Consider the following 25,438-nt stretch of genomic DNA (forward strand, 5'->3'; position numbering starts at 1 on the left):
GGGTCCGTTAACTTGGCCCCCCCCCCCACTGAGAGATTTGATAGTCGTATTATTTTGAAATGAATGCGCTCGTTATGCGCTCATATGCGCCACCGATAATAACTCTTGCGCCATTATCGTTTTTTAGAAATCCGAAAAAACATTTGGGGGGGCCAAGTGAACGTAGCCCCCCCCAGTACGTATTTTGTCCCTTGTAACTAGGTCACCTGATACATTTGGTTATGCGCTCAATTGCGCCACTTGAATTAAAGCTAGCGCCATTACGGTTAAGCCGTGACAAATTTTCAAAAAGTGGGGGGGCCAACTTAACGTTTTTAAAAGTTACTTTTTTTTAACTTCTTTTCATAAGAAATTGTAGTCTCAGGTATGCGCTGAAATGCGCCGTAAAAAGATATCTTTGCGCCATTCTTGTTTTTTGGTTATCCTTAAATATATTTGGGAGGGGCCATGTGAACGGAACCACCTATAACGCATTTTGCTACTGGTATTTGTGCCTCTTGATACACCTGGTTATGCGCTCAATTGCGCCACTTGAATTAAAGCTAGCGCCATTACGGTTAAGCCATAAAAATTTTTTAAAAAGTGGGGGTGGGCTAACAATGTTTTCAAAAGTTACGTTTTTTAACATGTTTTTTCTACTATATCGTACCTTTCATCATGCACTAAAATTCACCATAAACAAAAATCTTTGCGCCATTATAGTGTTTCAGAAACACTAGTTGAAGATGAAAAAATAATATTGCGCGTGCGCAATCTAATTTTTGTATTTGTTAAGTTACCTATTTAAATGAAATTGTATGTACGCACCACGAGTAAAAGTAAAAGTAGTGTTAATGGGATTGCGGAGAAGTCAAAGATACTATTAAGACGATGGATGTTAGTGTTATTTGATGTGATCGTCTGTTAATAGTAGTAATAGTAATAGTAAGAAAATGCTCATTCAATTTAAAAAAACCTGAGTTTTTAGTCTTTGAAGTTTCATAACTTTGGATCTCTATAGGTGCGGTTGTCCGCAACTTAACTTACAAGTTACACTAAATGAAAGCCCTATTCATTCTCTACGCACTGATAAAAATGGGTTGTTATGACTACAACCGTTTTCAAGTAATCAATTATCAAAGTAGGTACCATCTGCATTCGCCATTTCAAAAGTCAAAATAACTTAAAAATCATAAATGGTAGATATCGACATGTGGATATCAAAAGAACTGAAATTTCACGTAGAATCCAAAAATGTAATAGGGGTTGCCATTTAAAATAACGAAGTTACTAGCCACTTCCGGTATTTCCAGAAGTGCGGCCATTTTGGAAATATTTTACATCGATTCGGCCTTCGGAGTAACTCCTAAGTACAAATTTTTAAAAACCTACCTTTTTTACTTTCCCAGAAACGTTTAACTAAAGCTCCCAAAAAAACACCCTGTATAGTGTTTCTGAAACACTGTAATGGCGCAAAGATTTTTGTTTACGGTGCATTTTAGTGCATGATGAAAGGTACGATATAGTAGAAAAAACATGTTAAAAAACGTAACTTTTGAAAACGTTAAGTTAGCCCCCCCACTTTTTAAAATTTTTTTATGGCTTAACCGTAATGGCGCTAGCTTTAATTCAAGTGGCGCAATTGAGCGCATAACCAGATGTATCCAGTGGCACAAATACCGGTAGCAAAATGCGTTATGGGGGGTTCCGTTCACTTGGCTCCTCCAAAATATATTTAAGGATAACCAAAAAAACAAGAATGGCGAAAAGATATCTTTTTACTGCGCATTTCAGCGCATACATGAGAGTATAATTTCGTATGAAAAGATGTTAAAAAAAAGTAACTTTTAAAAACCTTAAGTTGGCCCCCCCACTTTTTGAAAATTTGTCACGGCTTAACCGTAATGGCGCTAGCTTTAATTCAAGTGGCGCAATTGAGCGCATAACCAAATGTATCAGGTGACCTAGTTACAAGGACAAAATACGTACTGGGGGGGGGCTACGTTCACTTGGCCCCCCCCCAAATGTTTTTTCGGATTTCTAAAAAACGATAATGGCGCAAGAGTTATTATCGGTGGCGCATATGAGCGCATAACGAGCGCATTCATTTTAAAATAATACGACTATCAAATCTCTCAGTGGGGGGGCCAAGTTAACGGACCCATCCCTATGCTGCGTTGCGCTAGGCACCACCCTGTAACTGTTGGCTTTCGTACGATTCAAACATATTTGGGACCCGTGCATGCATTTGAATTCCAAGAGCGTCAGAAACTTGGCGTTCTTTTATTGAAGTTTTCATTCTTCGGAAGAGAAGTTGTTTGTAATCCAAAAATGATTGAATCATTACTGTAGGTATTCGGGAAACTATTGTCATGGAACGCATTTTTTATGAAAAGGGGTCGCTAACAGTGCATAAGACATACAGCAATATCTGTTCTTGCGCATTTATTGACAAATCACGCTATTGCTTCATATCAGTCTTGTCTTGTCTTAATTCTTGCACGCAAATTTCTTGTTTTGCTTTTGCTGCAAAAGTCATCAAGCAAAAGCCTAAGTACGTATGATATGCTTATCTTTACTATTAGTATCTGTATGGTTAATAATTCAAAGAAAATCTTATAATAAGAAAGTTTGCACCGCACAAGCTGCGCATGCTCTCATCTGATTTTTGCTATTTGAGATATGTTTGCCTTTATCACAAGCATCTGTAGTAAAAATTTAAAAAAATCTTTAGAAGTAAGAAAATTGACATCGCGCAGTCTGCGCATATGCTCAGTTAATTTTTGCTATAATTATATGATGTTTGTCTTTACTAGGGGCCTCTATGGTTAAAATTTGAAAGAAATTCTCTATAAATATGAAACTGGGCATAGCGCGTGCATCTAGTTTCCCTAGTTTTCTAGTTTCCCATTTTCCAAACAAAAATCCTGAAACCGTTAGCATGTAAGTCTATGGACCCTCCCCCCAATCTCTATTCTAATTCAGTAATAAATTTGGCAAACAAATCTATACAAACAAAATATAATAAGCATTCAATCGTACTTAATTCTTTTAAAAACAATATGTACTGATCAGCTTTCTTTTTTCAGATTGCATCATCTGAAGCACAAATGATCTCTATAAGGGATGAGTTGGAAATGGTACAGCATGCGCTCAAGATTCAAACACGAAGATGTCGACAACTAGTTGTAGAATACACGAAGCGATTGCAACTAAAAGAGCAACAATATGAAGCGGAAAAACGACTGCGAGATGATCAACTGTCAAGAGTGCTACGGGCTTTACTCGTGTGCGAAGCAAGGCTTCGTCAAGAGCAGAAATATATTAGCCATCAATTGGAAGAAAAAGATTATGCAATTAAAAAGCAACAAGCATACATTCAAAAACTATTGGCCAGTCATTATTGCAAAAATTGTGATCAGTATTATTCTCCCAACGTTCACTTGGAAAGTCCAAATAGCAGTTTGGAGTATGTAGTTACGGATCAACATGATTACCAGAGTTCAACATTTGAATCTTTAGATAGTAGTAGTGAAACATACGCGAGTATATCAGAGAAAGATTCGGATTCAAGAATATCGGGGTTTGGAAATTCAATTTCTAGCGAAGAAAATGTTAGAGCTATTGAAAGTGCGTCGAGAAATACCTTTATAAAAAATAAAAACAAGGACTCCTTAAATCGACGAAATAAAAGAATTGGACACCGGAAAATAAGTAATGGTAATTATTTTGATGTGTTGAAGATGCGAAATGAAAATAGTGCTAGTTCTAATGACGAAAATAGTCTCATTTATGAACACAACGATTGCTCGCTATTGCACAATAGCTTATCTGAAAACAATTATACAAGTGAAAAGGATATTCTAACAGACGAATATAATTCCTCAGGAAGTACTGAAGTTGGGTCAAATATCAGTAACGACCGCCGTAAGGACGAAAGTATTGATCGCAATGACGCCAAAGGCAAAGTGAAAATTACAGACACAATACCTATATTTGAAGGCGACGGTGAAACAAATGACAACTGGTATGCAAGCGCCAGCGAGCAAGAAGATGAAGAACACAGAGGGGTTTACAGAAATAATCCTGTTTTGGAATGTATGAATCAAATTCTTATGCAAAATATAAACGATCCACTAGTCTCCCCACCAAAAACTCCAAACACCGAAAAGAAGTTCAATAAAGACAGTAAGAAAGTTAAATTTAGTGATGAAGAAGATTGTAAGAACTACACCAAATTAAACGAATCGGAAAGTAATTATTACGAAACTCCCATTCAAAAAACCCCAAACTTTTATGAAACACCTCAAAGCATATACAGCAATGATTATGAACAAATTTTAAGCCAGTGTAGCGAAACGTTCCAAAACAGTTCTTCAAAGGATAATAACACAGAAAGAAAATCTAACTCAAGAACGCACGGGACCGCAGGTGACGAAAAGACTACCAACCACTATTACATCGCAATGGAGACAAAATCTGATCAAGATGAAAAAGACACTAAAGCTCTTAGGAAGAGCAAGATTCTTCGAACTCCGCCTGCTTTACCACCCAAACCTGCAAATTTATTGTCTAAATATAAAATTCAGCATTTACAATATGGGCACTCTAGGGATAGTGACAAAAGTTTTGATTCCGAACCAGATTATTGTTCCATTTCTGAAATAAATTTACCGACAATAGATAAAAGTAAACCTACATTAAAAAACCATTCCCCCACCGAAAGTTTGCGAAATATTGAACCTATATTGAATAAAGTCATTAAATCCGAAGAAAAACGATCAGCTCCGCAGTCACCTCAAGAAGTTAAGGATAATCAGTTGTCGCCACAATACAAACCTGTGTCTTTAAATGAATCCTTATTCAATCCAAAGTTTATTAAGGGTGGCGAAACTGACCAACTATCCCACAAATCCGAAAACACCCCCAAAAAAGCGCCATCGCCAGAAATACCCAAGTTGCCGCAAGTTACGGAAATAATTATTCCAGAGGAAAATGAACCAAAATCTGAAGTATGCGTAAATCAAGACAATTACATAAAAAACAATACCCAAATCCTACAGCAAAAGAGTAATCATTCAAGCAGAACTCGACCAATTCAAATGGGTTCGACCGTTTCCAGTCTAATAGCTAGTTTTAATAACAAACAACTTCTCTCAGAAATAAACCATAAATCTGGGACGCAGCATAAAAATAGCGCAATGTTCTCAAGTTTTGAAAACTTACAAAATTTAGAGACGCATTCATCGGACTCGACGTTGGCGAATAACTTTGAAAATTTTGACTTAAGCCAAAATTTTGAAGAGTTCAAATTGGACGATTGTGAAATTGAGGACTTTAACGGATCTCGTTCTACTGCCGTCGAAACGGACAATAGCAAGGTCGATCTTAGTAACAACAAAGTAAATAGTAAACATTTAATGGGAGGCATTCATTTTAGTTCACCTACTCGCGTTGAATTGGTGCGAGCAACCAATGACGTAATTAGTAGTCCCTCTTTAAATTTAAATTCTTTGCAGCAATTTAAGAAAAAATTGGAGTTAGAAAAAAATAGAATGTCAATAAATAATCAAATTAAAAGGGATAGCAATGCTAACATGAAGTGTAATGAACCTACTTACGAACATTTTTTGGAATGTACTGGGTTAAGTTCGAAGTCAATAATAACGCCATCTAGGCTAATAAGCAACCACAAAACTATGTTAAAGCCAAAAGATATAAAATTGCGTTCAAAAGTGAAATCCAATAGTTCATTAGACAGGGAACAAGTAGCTGTAAAATATTGGTCTGAACCTTTCTTATAAGCTTTTCTTTTTTATTTAACTTTTAAGACGTATTGTCCACAGCCATTTTGTTTGTTATCTATCATTAGTAATTTATTTAATATTTACCTACCAAAGAACATATAGAATTTTATAATCTATTATTAAGAATATTACTATTACGATTAGACATTTCTTAAGTTACTTTCCAGTGTTAATCATATAGATAGGTAATATGAATTGTATCATATCACTGTATATCTTATGTTTATCTGCAAATATGTAATTGTATATTATTATTCATAGACTAAACCTAATTTTTAATTACCTATTTACATGTGTTTAAAGCCAAATAGTGGAGAATATTCCTAATGAAATAATCGGACATTACAGAAAAGTTTTCTGTTGTATTTTGCACATGTTTTATCTCCGCAGATATCTAGTGATTGATACCAGTTGTACTGCCTTTTAATATATTGTTTTAATTACATGCCTACTTGCAATTTTCTGTTATGTCCCACCCATATCTGTAGCAGAATGAAAGTCCATTTACTAGTAAATCGGTTAGAACTGAGGACTGTTTCAAATCCGGGGGTAAGATTCTGTATTTTTTTGCAGTGATCATTACTACGAGTTACGTTACTCGTAGGCTCATTATTTGTTTGGCAATGTGAAATTTTATCAATTATATTATAGGTATGTTTTTTTAATGCAGTAGGATAGATAAATATGTGACTACATAACTGCGCTTAGTAAGTGTGGATAATTTGGTGCAATTGTAAAATAGGAAATCGATTGGCATTGAATATGAATAACGAATGCTATTGGTAAATTTGAAATGAGTTGAGAATTATATAAAAATACTTTAAGTTTTTTGCTTTGCGGGAAATTCAATAGTCCTCAGTTCTAATGGATTACAGTACATTAAATTTTGCGTCAATTGGGAGGTGAATAAATTTGCCAGAATTTCACCCCAAAATTGTCTTTGTACACAAAACAGCAATTACTGCATTTAATACCTAGTATTTTACATTATTAGCCAGGTAAGTGAGGTTTTACTGGAAAGCCATTAGGCGAGCCTGTCATCTCCTAGAGCCAGTAAAGACTATTTACCTGACGTATAATGTACAAGACTTTATTTGTTACTCATTTAATTGTAAAGAATAGTAAACGTAAATACTTAATATTGATCTCAAAGAAATGTCTAAAATATCATGTTATCCATGTCACACAGCCTACGTATTAATTGTTGTCAATGAAATTGTCATATATTACCAACTAGTAATGTAAAAAAAGTTTTATTTGTTACTCAGTTGTAAACGTTGATTAATAAGACAAAACGCAAACGGGTAAACGTCATGTTTAAACGCTACTGACTTGTAAAACTGACTTGACAGCTGGCCTGTAAAAATTTTACAAGTTAGTAATCTAGTAATTTGATTGGCCAGAATTAATGCGAAGTCTCTGTTACATGGATAATATGATATTTTAGACATTTCTTTGAGATCAATTTAAGAACTAATTATTTACGTTTACTATTGTTTACAAATGAGTAACAAATAAAATATTGTACATTATACGCCAAGTAATAGTTTTTACTGGCTCTAGGAGATGACAGGCTCGCCTGACGGCTCGCCAGTAAAAACTCACTTACCTGACTAATAATGTAAAATTAAAAATACTATTACTTATCAGCTGTCAGTTTAACCAGCCTAATTTAAGTCTGGTAAATTCCAGGGACGCTATTCTTGACTACGTATTATGGTATTTAGCAATGTCATTCGTTTTGTCAACCAAAATGATGAACTATAACTCTCGCCAGGAAAGATTGCCGGTCACAGCACACCTTGTGTCGATCTACAATCTAAGTTTTTCTTAAGATGCGAGCGACTTCCGGAATAGGATTGTGCCAATGTTAAACGAAAAGTCTTTTTGTTCAACGTTGACACGATACTATCCCGGAAGTCGCTCACATCTTTAGAAAAACATAGATTGTAGACCGGGATCAAGTGTTAGGTGACCGACAACCATTCCTGGCGAGAGGTTTATAAATATATGTTTGGAATTCGTAAATATCATTCGTTTTTACAACGAGCGGAATAAACCACTCGAATTTATGCATATACCATATGTACTTATCGATATGCACCTACGTCCTACAGGAACCACCATTTACGTAATTAACGCACTGCGTGTCTTAAGACGAGTCTCTCGATCTGTGTCTGGCTTTACACAGCATCACATAGCATATTCATTCTTTTCGTGAAGGGTTTGGTTGCTGTACGATTTGTTGGGAGTAGCAGTTACCAATTAAATATTAGAAATTCCTCATATTTAGCTGTTTCGCAACAAACTATAATAGAGTTCACTGTTCGCAACCATTGTAAGCACTTTTTGCAATTTATGCAGGTATATAGAAGCAGCGCAGTTGTCACCAAAGGGTTGTCAAGGAAACTACTAGAAATTTCTACTTTGCCAAACATATCATTCAAATTGAAATTATAAGGATTACGAAGGGTACACGCATTAAACCGAATACGAATCAATTTGAGTGTGGTAAAGAATAGCACCCGACTGGAAATGTTGCCAGGAAACGTCAACCGATATCTATGATCTATCTAAACGTATAGGTATATCTATGTAATGTAGGTGATATAATTATAGATAGAGGCTTACAGTTTGAGTGTAATAGTTAATGAAACTACAGTTGAAGTTGTTTATGTAATTTTATTGTATTGGGTAAAATACATTTCCAACTTTTTAAATTAATATATTTAATGTTTAAGAATTTACACATACTTTTTCTTAGAGCCACCGTTTTTACAAGACCATCAATATAAAAAAATACAACAGTAGACTATGTACGAAATATATGGAACATATTATAAAATAAACAAATTAATGGCTACATATACTACACAATCTTTGGTTATACTAGCCATTGATAGATAATAATGAAAAACAAATTATACAAAATAATAAAAAGTCCTTAAGAGTATTGGAATTAAATTAACGCAGTTACAAATATAGAGAGATGATAAGAGAAATTTCAAAATGACATTTAATATTCATACAATTGAATAAAGAGACAAAAACAAGTGAACACTTAATATATATGTACAAGGTATACACAGAGATTCATAGAGAGTATCTTAATTAAAACTTTTTATTCATTAATGTTGTATATAATATTTTGTCAATATATATAATTTTTTAATATCTGAAACTGTTCTCCCACACTTTGAGATTCAGTAATAAATGCTACCTTTATAGTAAATCTTAAATTAGCAGTACTAATCATAATAATATATTTATAATATATATTGTTTATATCAAATGGCTAAGTTATTGTCAACAAATCTCATTTATAAAGTTCATACACTGGAAATTATAATATATATTAGGTACATAATTTGGAATGATTTCATATTAACCCTAATTTTTGAAACTCTCTTGTATATTCTAAAATATCCTAAATTGGTAACTTAAACACCGTTAACTTACAGTAGTAGGTATTTAAATTAAATGCCTATAAACCTAGCAAATAACACTTGCACCATTTGTTCATTGTATTGTTGAATCTACCAGTTCTACGTATTGTCAAGTAACACTTGATGTGCAGTGGCTTTGCTGATCGCTCGCCCTTATTGTACTTTTAATATAAAACTAAAGGCAGGTCTTAATATTTTTATATAATAGATAATTATTACATATTATCGATGTATCGAAACCAGCTGTGTGTATCGAATCACAAATAGGCTCAATTTCGTTGGTGTATGGCACTTACAAAGCAAAATATTACATATGTACAAAGGCTATAATAAAAAAATAATGGCTTATATTTGATCACAATAAATTGTTATATCAGTGACTAATTATTCTTGGTAACTAATTGTTCAAGTTAGTAAAAACCAATTGCACGTAATGACTAAACATTCGATACATTGCTCTTGTGTCCTCGCCTGCTTGTCGGTACCACTGCAACCTTGTGGCGGAAGACAGTTGATTCTATTTGGCACTAATACGCACATACATATCTTTTTGTATACGCCTAATGAGTATTCTTTAACAGGTACCGGACAATATTTATAAATAAATGTGTATAACAACGATATACACCAGCTTTACAGTTAGTAGTAGAGTTTTAAAGTAATAGTAAAACTATAAAGATAAAACATATTGGTCCATATGCAGCAAGAGTTCGAGTGAATGAGTTTAAACTTAATGTTGCGCAATATAAAGCAATGAAATTTGCTGCATACTGATCACAGTAATAAAAAATTAAGATCTTTAACAAAACATAAAACAAGTCTAAAATGACCGATAAAATAGAAAATATACAACTAAACAGACATCACTCAAATTCAATTCAATTCGATCAGTTGAAAGATCGGTTATTGTTGGCTCGCGCATTTCGTCAATGATTGTAATTGATCCAACATTATTTTTAATCTCTTTGGAAAGTGAGAGAAGAGAATAAAATATTTGATCTCATTATGTGTTCTGATCCAAGGAACACAGAAAAATAAAGCTATAACTATAACTGCTTGAGGTAAATCAAACAGGAACGTTTCAATTTAATGTATTTATAGGAAATTTAATTATACTATTATTTGTAATAATGTGATGGCTTATGCAAATGTAAAACTTGCAATTAAAATTTATAAATAATGACTAGATGTTTTCTTGTGAAAAATGTGATGCAAATGATACTAAACGTAAAGTGGAAATCATTTCGAAATTGCATGCTCTTCTCACACAGTTCACAAAGCACTTACATAAGGAATTGATGAAAAATGTACTATGTTGATATTTTGATCAACTAAATCTCTATCTTTGACATCCAGATAATACTCTGAATTCATAAATTCGCCAACAACCTACTTTCCAATTGCATTCACGGTATAAAAAATGTGAAATTATAAAATAAACTATAGTAGCTTGTAAAATTCATATTAACACTAATACAATAATTCTCACTCTGGCAAATCAAAAGGGCAAGTGAACGAGTATTTTGAAACATTGCACAATAGCAGATTAAATATATAGATAGCTTACTCTCTATACGGCTTACAATACGAGAAGCGGTGATTCATATGCTGACTGTAGGATCCTGAATGCGAAAAGCGTTTGAGGCACTTGCTGCACTGGAACGGTTTTTCTCCACTGTGAAGACGTTTGTGCTCTGTCAAATGGTGTTTATGTTTGAATGCTTTAGCGCACTGATCACACTTATGAGGTCGTTGTCCTGAAACAAATGTCCTTCTTATTGCAACATGCCTAATATTAGACCACGTAATTATGTTTAGTAATTCGATGTGTAAACTACCCATATTTCGATTTCTTTCAGAGTGCAGATAGTAGTAATTAAAACATTGAACCTCCATATAAATTTGTACAATCGAAATAAGTGTTCTACAAGCCAAACGCCAGTGAAAATTCAGTATAATAGCATAGTGAACACAGAAATTTAACAATAATGAACTCAGATGCAACTTACCTGAATGTTCATATTTGTGGCGAGCAAGTGAACTCTGCTTTGAAAAGGATTTATCACACTGGTCACAAATGAATTGTCCTTCTACTTCTCCGTCAATGTTTCCAAGGTTTGGGCTATTCAAACCTTTTAAGACTATCTGCGAAATTTTGCTGCGTTTGCTGAGTTCATCGTGAATTGCGTCTTGATGTGCTAATGATTCACTATCTTCACTCCAACATCTTTTACCGGAAGTGGGACTTAAACTTGAAATTCTGTTATTTATAAGTTGCGTTAACGCCGGTAAGCGCATAAACCCATCCATAGGAACCAGTCCGACGTTGGACAGTGAAAGAGAGTGGGTGGGTTGTGCTAAGATCCTTGCCAATTTGCTGGTACTGTTGAAGTCTAAAGGGGAGGGTGAACGATGGTGGTCTGATGAGGAGTTTGAGTGTTGGTAATGGTTTTGGTACGACTGGTGGAAGGGCGTCGGACTTCGTGAAGATTTATGGCACAGATTGACAACTTCTTCGCCGGAGTCTGAATGGGGATTTGAAGAAGGCGGCCTTTGCGGCGATCCACTAGGAGACGAATGCGAGGACAGAGGACTTTTCTTCGTTGACAAATCTAGAGGTTGCTCAGAGTTGTATTGAGGTGATGGCACTAGAGGGTAATTTACTCTGTGACCTAGCGACTGAGAGCTGGAAGGCACCATTGATGGGGGTAACTGTAGTGGCATTGTACCGATCGGACTGTAGGGTACTTGTATTAATCTACCTTCACGTCTGTCTCTAGCTCTTGTGTTTTGGAACCACACTTGCACTACTCGAACGGGAAAACCGATTTTATCAGCAATTTTAACTAGCTCCTCCCGTTTTGGTCTTGGATTCATGTTGTAATGATCTTTCAAAACTTTTAACTGCTTGTCGGCAATTAACGACCGGACCCTCACTTTTCGTCCGTCTTCAGATACCTGGTCGGTGGTGGTGACAGACTCGCAATCCATATCGTAATCGTAACCCTTATCGCCCAAACGATCGGAATCCATCTCGTATTCATCGCAACTGTAATTCCCGCTGTGACTGTCTTCGAGTTTAATATTTACGGCATCTTCTAATTTAGCTGCTAAACCTTCGCTTCTAATATCCGTTTGATCACATTCGTGTTCATCTAGTGTACGCCGATTTGAAAAACGTTGTTTGCATCCATTACATGTTAACTCACTTTGAGAATTCTCTCTTGGTGGTGGGGTCGCTCTATCGTCACTTTCTATGTCCGTTGTATATTTTTGCATATTGGCTTGTAATAACTGCTTAGTCACCGAGGCATTTACGGTCTCCAAAATGCGTTTTACTGCTTCTAAATCACTACCATTACTATTAATGTCTGTGGAACTTCCATCGTCTTTTGATACACATTGATCGGGGTTGCCATTCTCTCCCTCAGTGGCCATCACGAGATCCGTACAACTAGATGAATTCGACTTAAAATTAATAGCAGGTTCAGTTAATTTGGGCGAAGTGGCTTCTCGTTTTATGCTTTCAGTTGAATTTGTAACGCTCATATCTTCGGGCGCTTCTATGTATTGCGGACGGTGGGGTGACGCTCCTTGAAGTTGCTCCAGGATGTGATTTAAGGAAGGCATGGTATAGGGACTTATAGTGGGACCAGAATTGTTGAGCAAGCTCGTAGGAGGCATATATGAGAAAGGAAGGATGCCGTGGTTAGAAGCGAGAGAAGTGTGCAAAAAGGCAGCAGCGGCTTCTGTGTACTTCGGCAGAATTGGCAAATATGCGTTGTGATTAGGACTGGTGGTTATGTTATTATTTAGTGGGTTTCCGGGTAATCGTTTTGCATTTCTGTTGCTTTGTGCCGATGTCTTGTCTAAGAGAGCATTTCCAGGCGAACCTCGAGCTCGCCCCAGTTTTAAATTCATCACCAAGCACTTTTTTGACGTCATGTGACTAGAATAGGAACCCGAATGCGAAAATCTTTTTCCACAATTTCCGCACTCGAATGGTTTTTCACCGCTATGGATGCGTATATGCTCCTAAAACAATAATTTATGTCGTAGACTCGTTAGTTTTTAAATAAAGAAAGTTACCTTTAAGTGATGCTTGAACTTAAATGCCTTTTCGCACTCGGTGCATTTAAATTTGCGTAAAACTGCGCTTTCGTCGTGACTTATCATGTGCCGCTGTAGTCTATATACATTTGCAAATGTTTTATTGCAAATCTTACATGACTGAAACAAAATTGAAAATTAGATGCGAGCAAATAACTGACTTCTCAATTTGAAAAATACATCATTCGTACATGTTTCGACAATGGAACCTTCATTCGAAATAATGGGTATTGGTATGTCAATTCGCTTCAAAATCTTTTAAAATAGGGGTAAAGATATTTTAAGATATCCTACATATTGTGTGAACATTCAGGTGGGTACCTATTTTGTTTCCCTACAATATTTGAACAAAGAAAGGGAAGCTGAAAAGTAGTATGTGAATACGTAAATTACTATCCGAAAAAAAGTAGTAATTAAAACTTTATTACACAATTGGTATTTGTTTTCGAAAGCGAAAATGTTAAACACTATAAAAAGTCCAAAGTAATATTTGACATGGTCCATTACCGCATCACGTAAGTAACTCTTTCACACGCTTCGACTTCAACATGTGGCTTCTTTTTGTGGTGCAAGCTTCTGTCATCGTGTTAGATATCTGTCGACTCATAGCTATTCCAAGATCCATTAAAATTGTACTCGAAACTTATCGACAAGTTCAAATATGAGATGAGATTTATTAGGAACGGGAATTCTGAATGTTTTAATGTAGGGCAGGCATACCAATGTATAGGCAACTTATCATACGCGCCACAATCCAATATCACAGAGACTAATGGTTGCCAATACTTCTAAAATTAGTCCACCCATATACATTGGCGTAATGCAATATAAATTTCCAGGTGCATAATTTAACAATTTTAACCTTTAAAAACTTCCATATTTATACAAGCGATAAAAAAGTAGTGACGACACCAGCACACATGTGGTTATAGCGTTTCAAGTACTGTGTGTGGAAATGTAATGGTTTATCCGACCTTTTAATAAGCCAACTTGTGATTTTAATGTTTATACGTGTTTATATTGTCCACATAAATTAAATTTTCAAATAAATACCATGCACTAGTTTTCATGCTCTCGTTTTTAAGTTACCCCCACAAACTGCGACATTCTATCAATTGCACGCAAATACTCATTTTCCTCTGTTCATTCATATCAATGTAATTCAGTGTCCCCTTCATTTTGAAATCTAAATTTGGATGCGCATGCATTACTATACGAATATTCCTACAATTCCCTAAAGTCCCCGCGAAATGGAATTAAGAGCAAACAGAATATTTATCTTATTGTCTTTTTTCGCTGTATTTATTTAATAGTGGCGATTGAAAAATCTATTTGGAGAATAATTGAAAATAGTGATTTGCTTTTGGTATATTTCCGTGAAAACAAGCAAGACAGTTTGTATTTAATGTTAATTTCCTGATGGCATATTGGCGTATTATCAATATCGCCTGCGGTGTTACTGTGTGTAGATATTATTATTTTTCATTATGCTGTTTTTAATCACATATACATATGCATTGGTGTGGCAATTTACAAAATTGCAACATTATTAATATATTATCTGTCAGTTTTGTTTGGTACTGGACGAGGTAAGAGTGTAAGACTAAACAAGAAACAATTATCAGCTTCATTGGGAGTTTTAGAAACCACGGTTTTCAGAATTCTACACGAGTACGTACCTTAGGATGACCAAGATTAGTGCTAGATGGGTTCCGTGAATGCTTCCGCCATTCCAAATGCAATCTACTTGAAACCCAGGTTCATTGTTATGATCCTGAATCGAAACAAGAGTCGATGCAGCGGCATGTTAGGGGGTCTAGCCTTCCCAAGAAGTTTAAAGTCGATTCTTCTGCAGGAAAAATAATGGCAACCATTTTTTGGGATCCTAACTGAATTTTGCAGATTGATTATATGAACACGAGTAGTATGGATGGTAACGGGAGAGCATTATGCAAACCTATATCTCTAAATCTATGGCTTTACAGACAGCGATTTGTCCATTAACCCTATAAATCATCCGACAGTCAGGTACAAAACACAGGAGATTTTGGTGATAAAATGCGAACTGCGAAACTCTAATTTTCTCACTTGTGTATCACTGTTTTCTGAAATTTTAACTGCTGCTTACAAAACGAATTGAAAACACATGTCAAGGAATGGATCGCGGCTGCGCAAAGTCAACTTTTTTTATTTGTAGACGGATTTTTCGAAAATTTTAAGAGAAGATGGTACTCATAAAACTACGTTGAGTGCATATATAAAGAATTTTTTATTTGTGGACCTGTGGACCAATTTTGGCCCTTGGTGTACATTTGGATGCCCCAAAATGGCATTCGTTAACCAGTATTATTTAAAAAAAATTGAAAAATAACGGTTTTTCATCATTTTAGTTAAATTGCTGTAAACTAATTTGGCTGGAGTAACTATTTTTAGCGCGTTTTAAAAAAAAAGTAGCCCTTATACTCACTTTGGCTGTTTGTTGCGAGTAACTTTTCAACTTGTTTTCGAACAATGCGACTGTTAATGTGAAAATGTGCTTTTTGTAAATCGTTTACGGTTAGGCACTTTTTTTCTTAATTACTAAATTTAAAGGTATAAAAATTGCCCTAAGAATATTAAAAAATTCGTATCTGTAAAAATATAAGAGCTGATTAGCCCCGCAGCCCCCCAATTCTGTGATTGGATATTATTATAGAATGGTACGGACTAGTTTTCAGCGTGACCCAAATACGTACCTACCCAAAAATGTCTACCAACTCTCGGACTAGGAAGATTCGTGCGCGGAATAATCACTGAACGGAAGATTTGGCTTGAAGAAACCTTCGCCTCCAGGAACCGTATTGCAGAATTAGAGGTGAAAATCAATTTCTATTAGCATATTTTCTAAGAATTACTAGAATTTTTAGATGACCTTAACCTTAGAAATTGTCTGTGTTCAAAACTTCCGGGCATAAATCTTTCGAATGTGAATGTTCCGAAGGCGAATTTACCGGGGACTAATATTCTAGAAGTGTAAAATTTCGGAAGCGAATCTTCCGGGAGCGAATTTACCCGTGGGTGCCGCGTTTTATTGAAGGCAATTATTCTGGGAACGACTTTACCGGAGAGAATGTTCCAGAGCGCATCGTCCTACAATCCCAAGGTCTCATATTATTGCACTTACTAAAATACAATATTGAATATAGTGCAAGAAAGGGAAAGAGAATTATACCCCCGTAAATTACCTTACAAACGATCCGGTAGTTCTAAATTTTTGATATGTTGTCTAGAATAGTTAGTATAAGTGTTTAAATGCACAATTCCCCCTCCTTCACCATCCGCGTCACTCGCCATATTGAAAAAAAAACGAAAAAAATCAGATTTTCCCTTTGTTTCAGTGCATTTTAGCTACAAAAGAGTTCCATTCAATGTTGCAGATAATTAAATTTTCTATAATTTGCATATTCCGGAAATGAGATGATGATAAAATTCAAGTCAACGGAGCGATATAGGTACCTACAGGGCGCTAAAGAAAAGCAGTCAAACGTCAACAATTTTGAATAACTTGATGCGTATAAGGAGATGTGGTATAAAACGACGTAGATTTTCATGTCATTTCGAAAATGCAATAAACTATAGGGTGTTCTATTTAAAATAGGAAAATCGCCCGGTTTTACCGGAACTGAAACGATCATGATAACATTTTCTTTCGAGAGATTATGAAAAACTATGTTCGTATACAAATTTTCAGATTTAAATTAATGCGTGAAACAGCATGTATATTTAGAAATAAAAATTTGCTAAATACTCACATTCGAAGCATTGCTGAAGATTTTGTACATAAGTACAAAACGGCGTTTTATTCTTTGTGTGATTACTTTAAATCGTGTTTTTACTGTTACGGTAGTTTCTGGACAACTAGGTATCTTTGAAAATCCTAACTAGATAGCAAGAGTTCCCAGGCAGTTTCTAGCAGATGAAACTAGATCAAAATAATTATTGCTTGAGAAAACAACAAAAAACCTGTTTTATAAAAAATAAAAAATCAAGTATTTTTAACCCCTAGCAGCCCCTCTCCATGACAGGTACTCATTCCATAACCCCCCCGTTAAACCGACGCCTGCGTATACCCTTATACTTTTATTCAATGCCTTATCGTAATTTGCCAATATTTATAAATATTCAGGTTTCAAGATTTGCGAAAGAATTTGCATCAAAACTGAACATCGCACAAGAGATAAGTGCATTCGAAATTAGCACATTAGGTAGACTTGTTCGGAGTGACCAGAGACTTGTTATAACTAGACCGCGCGTAACGTAGATTTTACTATAAACGCCTGTTGTCAAGATAGATTAGGCAACCAACTGTTCATCGCGGGGCAGACGTACGTTCGGCAGCTTGCTTTAGCCATGTTTATTCTAAATTTTAGTAGCAAAAAAAGATAACATATAGCTGTTAACTGTTTTAATCGAATTTGTTGGTATTTTATTTGAACTAAATTGGTATATAACTGCCTTACTCTAGTCCTAATTTGATTTATATGTGTATTTTGGTGGTGAACACGTATGGGAAAATATACTCTTAAAACTAAAAATGTAAGTAGTAAGATATGTTTATTTAGCGGATTTTGATTCAATATATGCCTATCCAAAAACCCAAATGGGCTGTAACTGTTATTTATTTTTCTTAGACTGCTGATAACCATTTTGTTTACAACGCGGTGTGGTGTGGATTGAATGAAAAACCTGAACACATTTTCAGCAATTTGGCAAATTTTTAATGCATCGCTTGATACGTGCAACAATCCTCCACGATTTTTTCTAGTTAAAAGCTTTGAATGACTCTCTGATGCGAATATCGCATCTGCACATATGGAACATTTAACAGACTTAGCTATTTTTCTTGTAACAAAAGCTGAAATATACTTAGTACCAGTAAGTACTTAGTTACGTCTATACCTAATAGGCAAATAGGTATTGCCGTTGTCTTGCTGGTAAAGGATGTCGAATAATAGTTCTACGTTATTTTAAGTGAATAGGAAAGTCGAAAACGCTCGGTATTACATTATTTTTTAACACCTTCGTAGGTATCTTTCTAAAATCGGCTTCATTCCCCGCAAATGAACTATGGTGGGAGTAAATTTTTCTCTTCGAATGGCTCTCATCCATTGGCCCTTTAAACTTTTATCCGTTGAAAATCAGCATATTATTAAAAAATTTATCGACAGAGTACATGTTGATAGGCACAAGTTAACCTAAGTTTATTGGTTTATTCAGAAATTTATTTGTTCACTAATTCGAGCTAATCACGAGAATGATTAATAACGGAACATCTAAAATAACAGCTTATTTCATTGTATTGCATATCATCTCAGCGATTTTTGCCCCGCGGTGCATTGTGTGTTGCATACCGTGTCGACAACACCTTAGATACGTTAAGCGCAGTCTAGTTATAGCAAGTCTCTGGGAGTGACCGTTTCGTATCTAAGCAACAGCTTTTGTCTAAGTATCTTTGATATTTGAAACTAATATTAAATATACAATCAGAAGCGATAAAATTTTGACACATCTTTAATCATTATTTATTGCCTTTTGATGTCTACCTACGAGTATATCACTTATGAGAATTGCACTTTGTAAGTTTGCGTAGCAGTTATTTCAAAGACGAATCCATTATAGGACGAACGTGAATGTTCTACAGAACGAAAACGCGTTCCTGGTAAAGGAGTGTTCCCAACGGAAGCGAATTCTACATGGGCGAAATTTCTGGAGGCGAGCGTTCTTAGGGGCTACTCCGGAGGTGAATTTTCCGTAGCGAATGTTCCTACCATCAAGAGGCCGTATTTATAAAAATAAAGTATTTCCTTCAAACGTAAAAGTAAAAGGTTGATCTGACAAGCAGAAAGTTGAAAGAAAAGGTTTTACTTTATTTCCTATAGGTACTTATAATTTTTCCTTTTTCTTGCAAGCAAATCCTCGCAAGAAAATGGAAAAAGTATACACACACGAGTGCCGCCGAAGAAGTTAGTTGTAACCCAGATTTCACGATTTTACGTTTTTTTTTCACGATCTTACGATCTTGGATGAAAAATTTAAATGGTCCAAGCTTACGATAAATGTAATGAATCTCGAATTGGCGAAGGTTTGGCATCGCTGTCTCTTTTCGTTCTCGAGTTAGGCTAGGAACAGACGGACGCACAAAACCATCACGTAAGGGGAATTTCTTTTGAAAAATTTCCCTAAAAGGGGCGAGACTTTTTAGGGAGGAAGCTGAAAGTACAACAACCGTACAGAACAGCAGCCAGAGTTGGATAAAATAGAGATGGTGAAATATTACGCCCATTAAAATCTACGGGATTTTCAATAAACCGTACTATTGTCATTTTTAATCGTGTTTATTCGCAGGGATTTCCCTAAATCAAGAAATGGAATGTAAGGGGATTTTAAGGGATGTTAAATTATTATAGGAAATTCATTCCTTAATGGACAGTTCTGGAGACTGGAGGTTTTTAACATCTTAATTCCTGACCGATAACGATACAGCTCTGGCAGCCCGTATATGCCATGTACCTATACTGCATCTCCCCCGGTTTCCAGATTCCGGCCAATGAAATAGTTAGCTAACCACTGCACGTTTATTTCGTAAAACAGAAATAGGGTCGCGCTCACGTGTAGTACGTCTTTCTTTGTACACTTTACGTGCGCGTACTTGCACGGTGCACCATATCCACCATGGACCGTTAGGATATTAAAAAATTATCAAAGTTCTATTGTGAGATCGAAGGGGCTTCAGCGGATTTTTGTGTGGCAGATCAGTATTCTATTAGCCAGTTTTGACTCGACCATCAATAAGATCTTATCGCTACCACATTTCCTTTGTCGGTACCCACTTCTGGGTTCTCCCACAGTCATTTTGGTGGATTGTGCTAAAAATCATCCACAAAATAGTACTCCATTTTGGGCACTTCTATAGCACGAGCTTCTATTGGCCACACGAGAACAGAGTCCGCGATTCGAGCTTTAACAAATGTAAAACTCCATGACAAAATTCGAAACGGAAACTAACTTTTGGGCGCACGAAGTCGACTACCCATCTACCCATCGAAGACGCGCATCTTGCAAAAGGTGGGTAATTTCGCCCCTACAGACCAAAGAAGATTCCGTCACGCAGGAGTTGTGAGCGTTTACAACATCTTTCCGACAACAGCCAGTTTGAAAGCGATAGAACCAAAACTTTCGAAGAAGATAGGAAAAAACTGAAATATTACCACGTTAGTAAGCCAGGTTCCAGAAATAATTTGTCAAATTTGCGTACTTTGGTTGATGGGTGGTCTATGGTTTAAAAACCAAATCCAATTTAAGCGAGTAATTTTCGCTTTGAGCAGTCGGTAACTTTCTATCTCTGACATAATTTGAAAGAAATAAGAAAGTGTGACACACCTTGCACAATTAACAGTAGAGTAGGTACCTACACCTGATGTGCAACGTATTGTTAGAAAAAAATCAAATTCTATGAAATATAAAGGACACCGCAAAAAACCACGTACAACAGAAAAATTGTATTGTCGTGTTGAAGAAAACATACCTACCTATAGGAAAATTTTCATTTTTTGAGCCTGCACCTTAAATTATGGCTATGCGGGAATTGTTCCTTCCAATAGCTCATTTGTTACCGTTACTACACTGAAAACTAGCTTCAAGCAATTTTTCGTTTTGAGAATGAGAATTACTTTCAACGGCTACTAGTGCTAGTCTACTAGTACCTAATAGTAATAGTTGATTTGTGAAAAAAGTGTGTGCTTATAATTTAAAAATTGCCGCGTTGAAAACTTCACAACTGCTGATAGTTATTTCAAATTTTGGGTTATCTGTCTTGTTGACATAAATTGAATAATACAGTTTTTAAATTTTAATTTGTGAAGTAGGTACGTAGAAAAGTTTCCCACTATTTGAGGCGGTTTGAATTTCTTAGGTCTTACTTAGATTAGAGGTAGCAGCATAAAAATGTATATATTTGTAATATCTGTGGGAGCTCAACAATATTAAAATTGTCGCGTAGATAAACACAGAACGCCATTCAAAAGTAATATTTGAGTGAATTTGGAAGTAGGTACCCGTGGGAACTTACTAAGTCAAAAAAACTCAAATCAGAATACCTTTACCTAAAGGTGGCTACGGTTGACGTGTTTTTTTTTAAATTTTGATTTGACCGACTTAAAAATTACAACTTTAGTTACCTGGCGTAAAAGCTAGGTACCATCAAGTACATACCGTGTGTCCAAGGTAGAACGCCCCATGGACATACAGAATCAATGTATTTTTTTCGCCAAGAATCCATTAGATGATATGTAGTTGGGAGTTAGCGTTCAACGTACGCTATTGTGCTTGCCTGATGTCAGAAAGAGATCGGAGTAGTACGTTTAACGCTCATTTCAAAGGCCTCGTGGATCCTTCGCAACAAAATACATTGCCGTTTCCCTATAGTGCCGTTCTACCTGAGACACACTGTATATACCTAATTTTGAAAGTGTATATGTACCTATACCTACGTGCTACATACATAAATAACTTAAACATTTTTTTAATTAATTTTTTTTTGTTAATATTGACATATGATTTTGGAAAAGGTGATAGTAGAAGTAAACTTCATTATTAATAGGTTTTTCTTATCTTAAGTGTAAGGTTCCGTGCAGGGTAAATTCGAATTTATCTTAACATGTTTAATTAAGGAACGAAGATATCTTAAGAGTAAGAAAATAAATTTAGAAGGTTAGCAAATTGAAATAACCAAACAAATATTTACAGGTCAAATTCCATTATTTTATGGCAGCTGTTGATGGTTAGTTCATTACTCATCGTATATTACCGATCTTACGTCAACGTCTTAGTTGACCCCATCCATACTCTTAACCAGTGTAACCTTTTCATTGGAAGAAGTTAAACATTTAACTAAATAACCGTACAAGCATAACACTCAAATGTCGTAGATAGAAAACATTAAGATTAATTAATAAAAGTAACGACATTTGACATATACAACCTAATTTCAAGGATAACTTACCACTTGAGCGTTAGGCGAATGTAAAAGTTCGTGCTTTTCCAATTGGTCTTTAGATGTAAAAGATGTCGCACACTGTGAACATCCGTAAGGTCCGCTTGGCCCTAATATACTTGGAGTCGGTGAGACGGAATTTGGAATCGCACCTCCTGCGTTTTCTACGGAACTTATATCGGGATGCGCGGTCTCCATGTGTTCCTTGAGCGCTTGGAAGCTTTGGTAACCTTTCTGACATTGTGGACATTTTATGAAGTATTCTGGTGTAGAATTGAGATCTTCTACTTCTTTTGTTAAACCGTTGGCAATGGATGGGACTGAAAGAGAAAAGTTCAATGTTAAAAATGATCATTATTTTCGTTTTTGTAATTATGGCAAAGGTAGCAGAGATTACGTAATTGTTTCATGAAGACATCTAGTCATAAGAATATTTTAATAGAGGTATACTTTGTTCAACCATTGTTGTTGGAAATTCAATGACATTAACGAGGTACCTATTTGGCGCACATTCTTCGCAATTGCACGCTTTTTTCTAGTGTAACAAAGAAAAAAGTGTGACTGTAAAATCTCCAAATATAGAACAAAATATATGATATATACGCGTCATCCAATGGGATGATTATTTTTACTAATGCGATGCGGTTCTGGTTGTTTTAAGGTGATACGTGTGCTGGCATACGCTTTGTGAGTCAATTTACTTCCTTGATAAGATACCGCTTCCAATAAGTGCTTGCAAATAATTATAGTCTGTAAACAAAACAGATAGGAAGCTACACAAAACGAAGTTCACTTCATGTTCACAAATTTTAGCGTAACAAATATTTACAGTTTTGATCCGTCGCACGGGGCATAAATTCAACCTGTACGCATCGCACACAAATTAAAAATTCATAATTGCGAAAACCTGTTTGAAAATTTAAGTCATTATACGATTTTTCATTTCAAAAATAGCATAATGATTAACTTTTTTCGCGGGAAGGCATCTTTAAATACAGCACGCCGCTGATTGTAAAATCAAGTCTGCTCAAGTTTACCGTCGTCGAACGGAAAACCCAAGCTATCTCCCATCTATATAGCCACCGTAAAGCCGGAGGTAAAAAGTAGAAACCAATAAATCATCCGAGAAACACCTTGAGAGCTATAAATTTAGGGTGCCGGTCCCTAATATTTCTTATTCGGTGAATGTTTTTCTTAAATAACGCTCTCCAACTTTATCGTTTTTTGCTCTAGTAAAGGTATTGCCTACTCGGAAAAGTTAAGAGGTCCAAGCGATTTCTGTCTCGCAATCGGCATTTGGGGTGAGCGTCGATTTATATAAACAGCGACGATTTTAAAACTTTTGAAAGTGCGTTTTGGTATAATGGTAATTAGTCTGTCCGCACGACAACAAATCACAGGTTACTTAGGAAGTAATCGTAGATCAGTAAATTTTGAATCAATGCCAACCGACATTATAATCAAACCGGGCGGCGGTGTGAAGAAAAAAATGTGTATTTTTATAAAGAATGTGAAAGAAAAATAAATTTATTGTCGTAAACTTTAATATTTAATTGTTCCAAAGCAGGTGAGATAAATTGTTAATGGCGGGGAGTATTTTTTGCATTTTGCGTGTTGGATTTTTAAAACTTGAGCGTGCTTGCATTGTAGCTCCCTCTAGACGGAAACGCATGGAATTGCGTTCACCCTAACTTTGGGGTTGAACGTTTTTAGGGGGAGTAATTGTAATTGAACATATAGGTATACTCGTAAATAAATACCGGAGATAGTAGATGGCGCCAAATGAATTAATTTTGATCGTTCACTTTTATGTAACTTGGCGCATAAGTTTAGGTAAAAATGCTCAATTACGGTACTAGTAAATTTACTACTTTTCATGCATTTATTTAATCGAGTCAAGTGTGTTTTTCAAATGAAGTGTTGAAGAGCCGTGGGAGTTTAAACTACTTCCGTTTATAAAATACGGGGCAATGCTTTAAATTTCAATTAAGGTACTTAAAGCAGTTTTCGTTTCCTTTGGAAAAGGTAAAGGTGAGAAAGTGCAAATTTTGTCCAATGAATGGAACAGGTGTGTCTAAGACCCTCCCACTTCACCTGCACCAATAGAATCTTGAGACGGAAAGGTAAAACGTGTTGGCTCATTGAAATCGCTACAGGTGTACCTATCCACGAAAGCTAAGGTTTTGGTGGGCCGCTACCACAGGTAAAAACCACCTGCTGAAATTCTTACTGGCATGTAGCTATCCACTCGCGATGACAATTTATATATGACCTCATGTAATAACTATGATCTGTCTAATTGCTTTGTAGCTGTTTACAGACTATAAAAAGCAGCACGCAAGTCGACCTCTCGAATTAACCCTAAACATGAACTGTACTGACACAGACCAATTGACTCGAAGAACGCGCTCTTGTTCAAGTTGACCGCTCTAGAATCCAAAGAGCCTGGGAACACGTGCAACTTAGATTGCCCTATCATTTTATAGAATTAATAATCAACGCAGTTAATTACTTTGCTAATGGTGGTAAGCGGTACTTTAATTGCGATAACTCAAAACTAATTCCCGGGAAAAAAATTGTACGTAAGAAAAGTTAATTAAACTCACATTGACAGGTGCTCCATACGTTAGCGAGGCTCCAGAGTCTGTACGAGTAGCTATCGTAGCACCCAAACATGCTTTCACTACGCGCCACCATGGCCTACTAACAAAAGCTTTACACACGACGGACGTCGGCCACACTGTCGTAGATTTTTCATCCCTCCTTCACAGGCGTCGTTCCCCACTACATACGCGCGCGCTTCTCTACCTACACCGTCGTTTCCGACGCTCACCGACGCCGCTATATTCACCGCCCCCAAATCTGATACCGATATCAAATTGACGCGTGCGGTACGATTGAGATTTAAATCACGAAAAGGTTGTGGAAGATGAGGTTGATATAGGGATGTTCCGCTTGCTTATACAATCCATAACCGTCGCTTAATAAGCTTAGATACGCTGTACGTATGACGAACTATTTTAAATTTTTCTGCCGAAGGGTGTCTTTGACGATCGTTATGGGCA

The 25,438-nt window shown here is 35.9% G+C and overlaps 2 protein-coding genes across 2 annotated transcripts in view; one reads left to right on the top strand and one right to left on the bottom strand.

Moving 5' to 3' along the window:
• The window catches only part of LOC116163750 (MATH and LRR domain-containing protein PFE0570w-like), a 46,777-nt gene extending 40,546 nt beyond the window's left edge, over positions 1 to 6,231 (top strand). Inside the window, exon 2 of the mRNA XM_031477850.1 lies at positions 3,069 to 6,231. Coding sequence (XP_031333710.1) covers positions 3,069 to 5,783 — 2,715 coding nt within the window. The 3' untranslated portion in view covers positions 5,784 to 6,231. The remainder of the gene's footprint in view (positions 1 to 3,068) is intronic.
• Positions 6,232 to 8,448: 2,217 nt separating this feature from the next.
• LOC116163386 (zinc finger protein 1) lies at positions 8,449 to 25,126 on the bottom strand. Its single transcript, XM_031477283.1, has 5 exons — positions 24,980 to 25,126; positions 22,383 to 22,693; positions 13,322 to 13,462; positions 11,242 to 13,267; positions 8,449 to 10,989 (listed from the first exon to the last, which is right to left on the bottom strand). The coding sequence occupies exons 1-5, from the start codon at positions 25,068 to 25,070 to the stop codon at positions 10,796 to 10,798; spliced, it is 2,763 nt and encodes a 920-aa protein (XP_031333143.1). The 5' UTR covers positions 25,071 to 25,126; the 3' UTR covers positions 8,449 to 10,795.
• Positions 25,127 to 25,438: the final 312 nt, after the last annotated feature.

The sequence above is a fragment of the Photinus pyralis genome, unplaced genomic scaffold, assembly GCF_008802855.1.
Source record: "Photinus pyralis isolate 1611_PpyrPB1 unplaced genomic scaffold, Ppyr1.3 Ppyr1.4_LG2, whole genome shotgun sequence".
In the NCBI taxonomy this organism is placed as follows: domain Eukaryota; kingdom Metazoa; phylum Arthropoda; class Insecta; order Coleoptera; family Lampyridae; genus Photinus; species Photinus pyralis.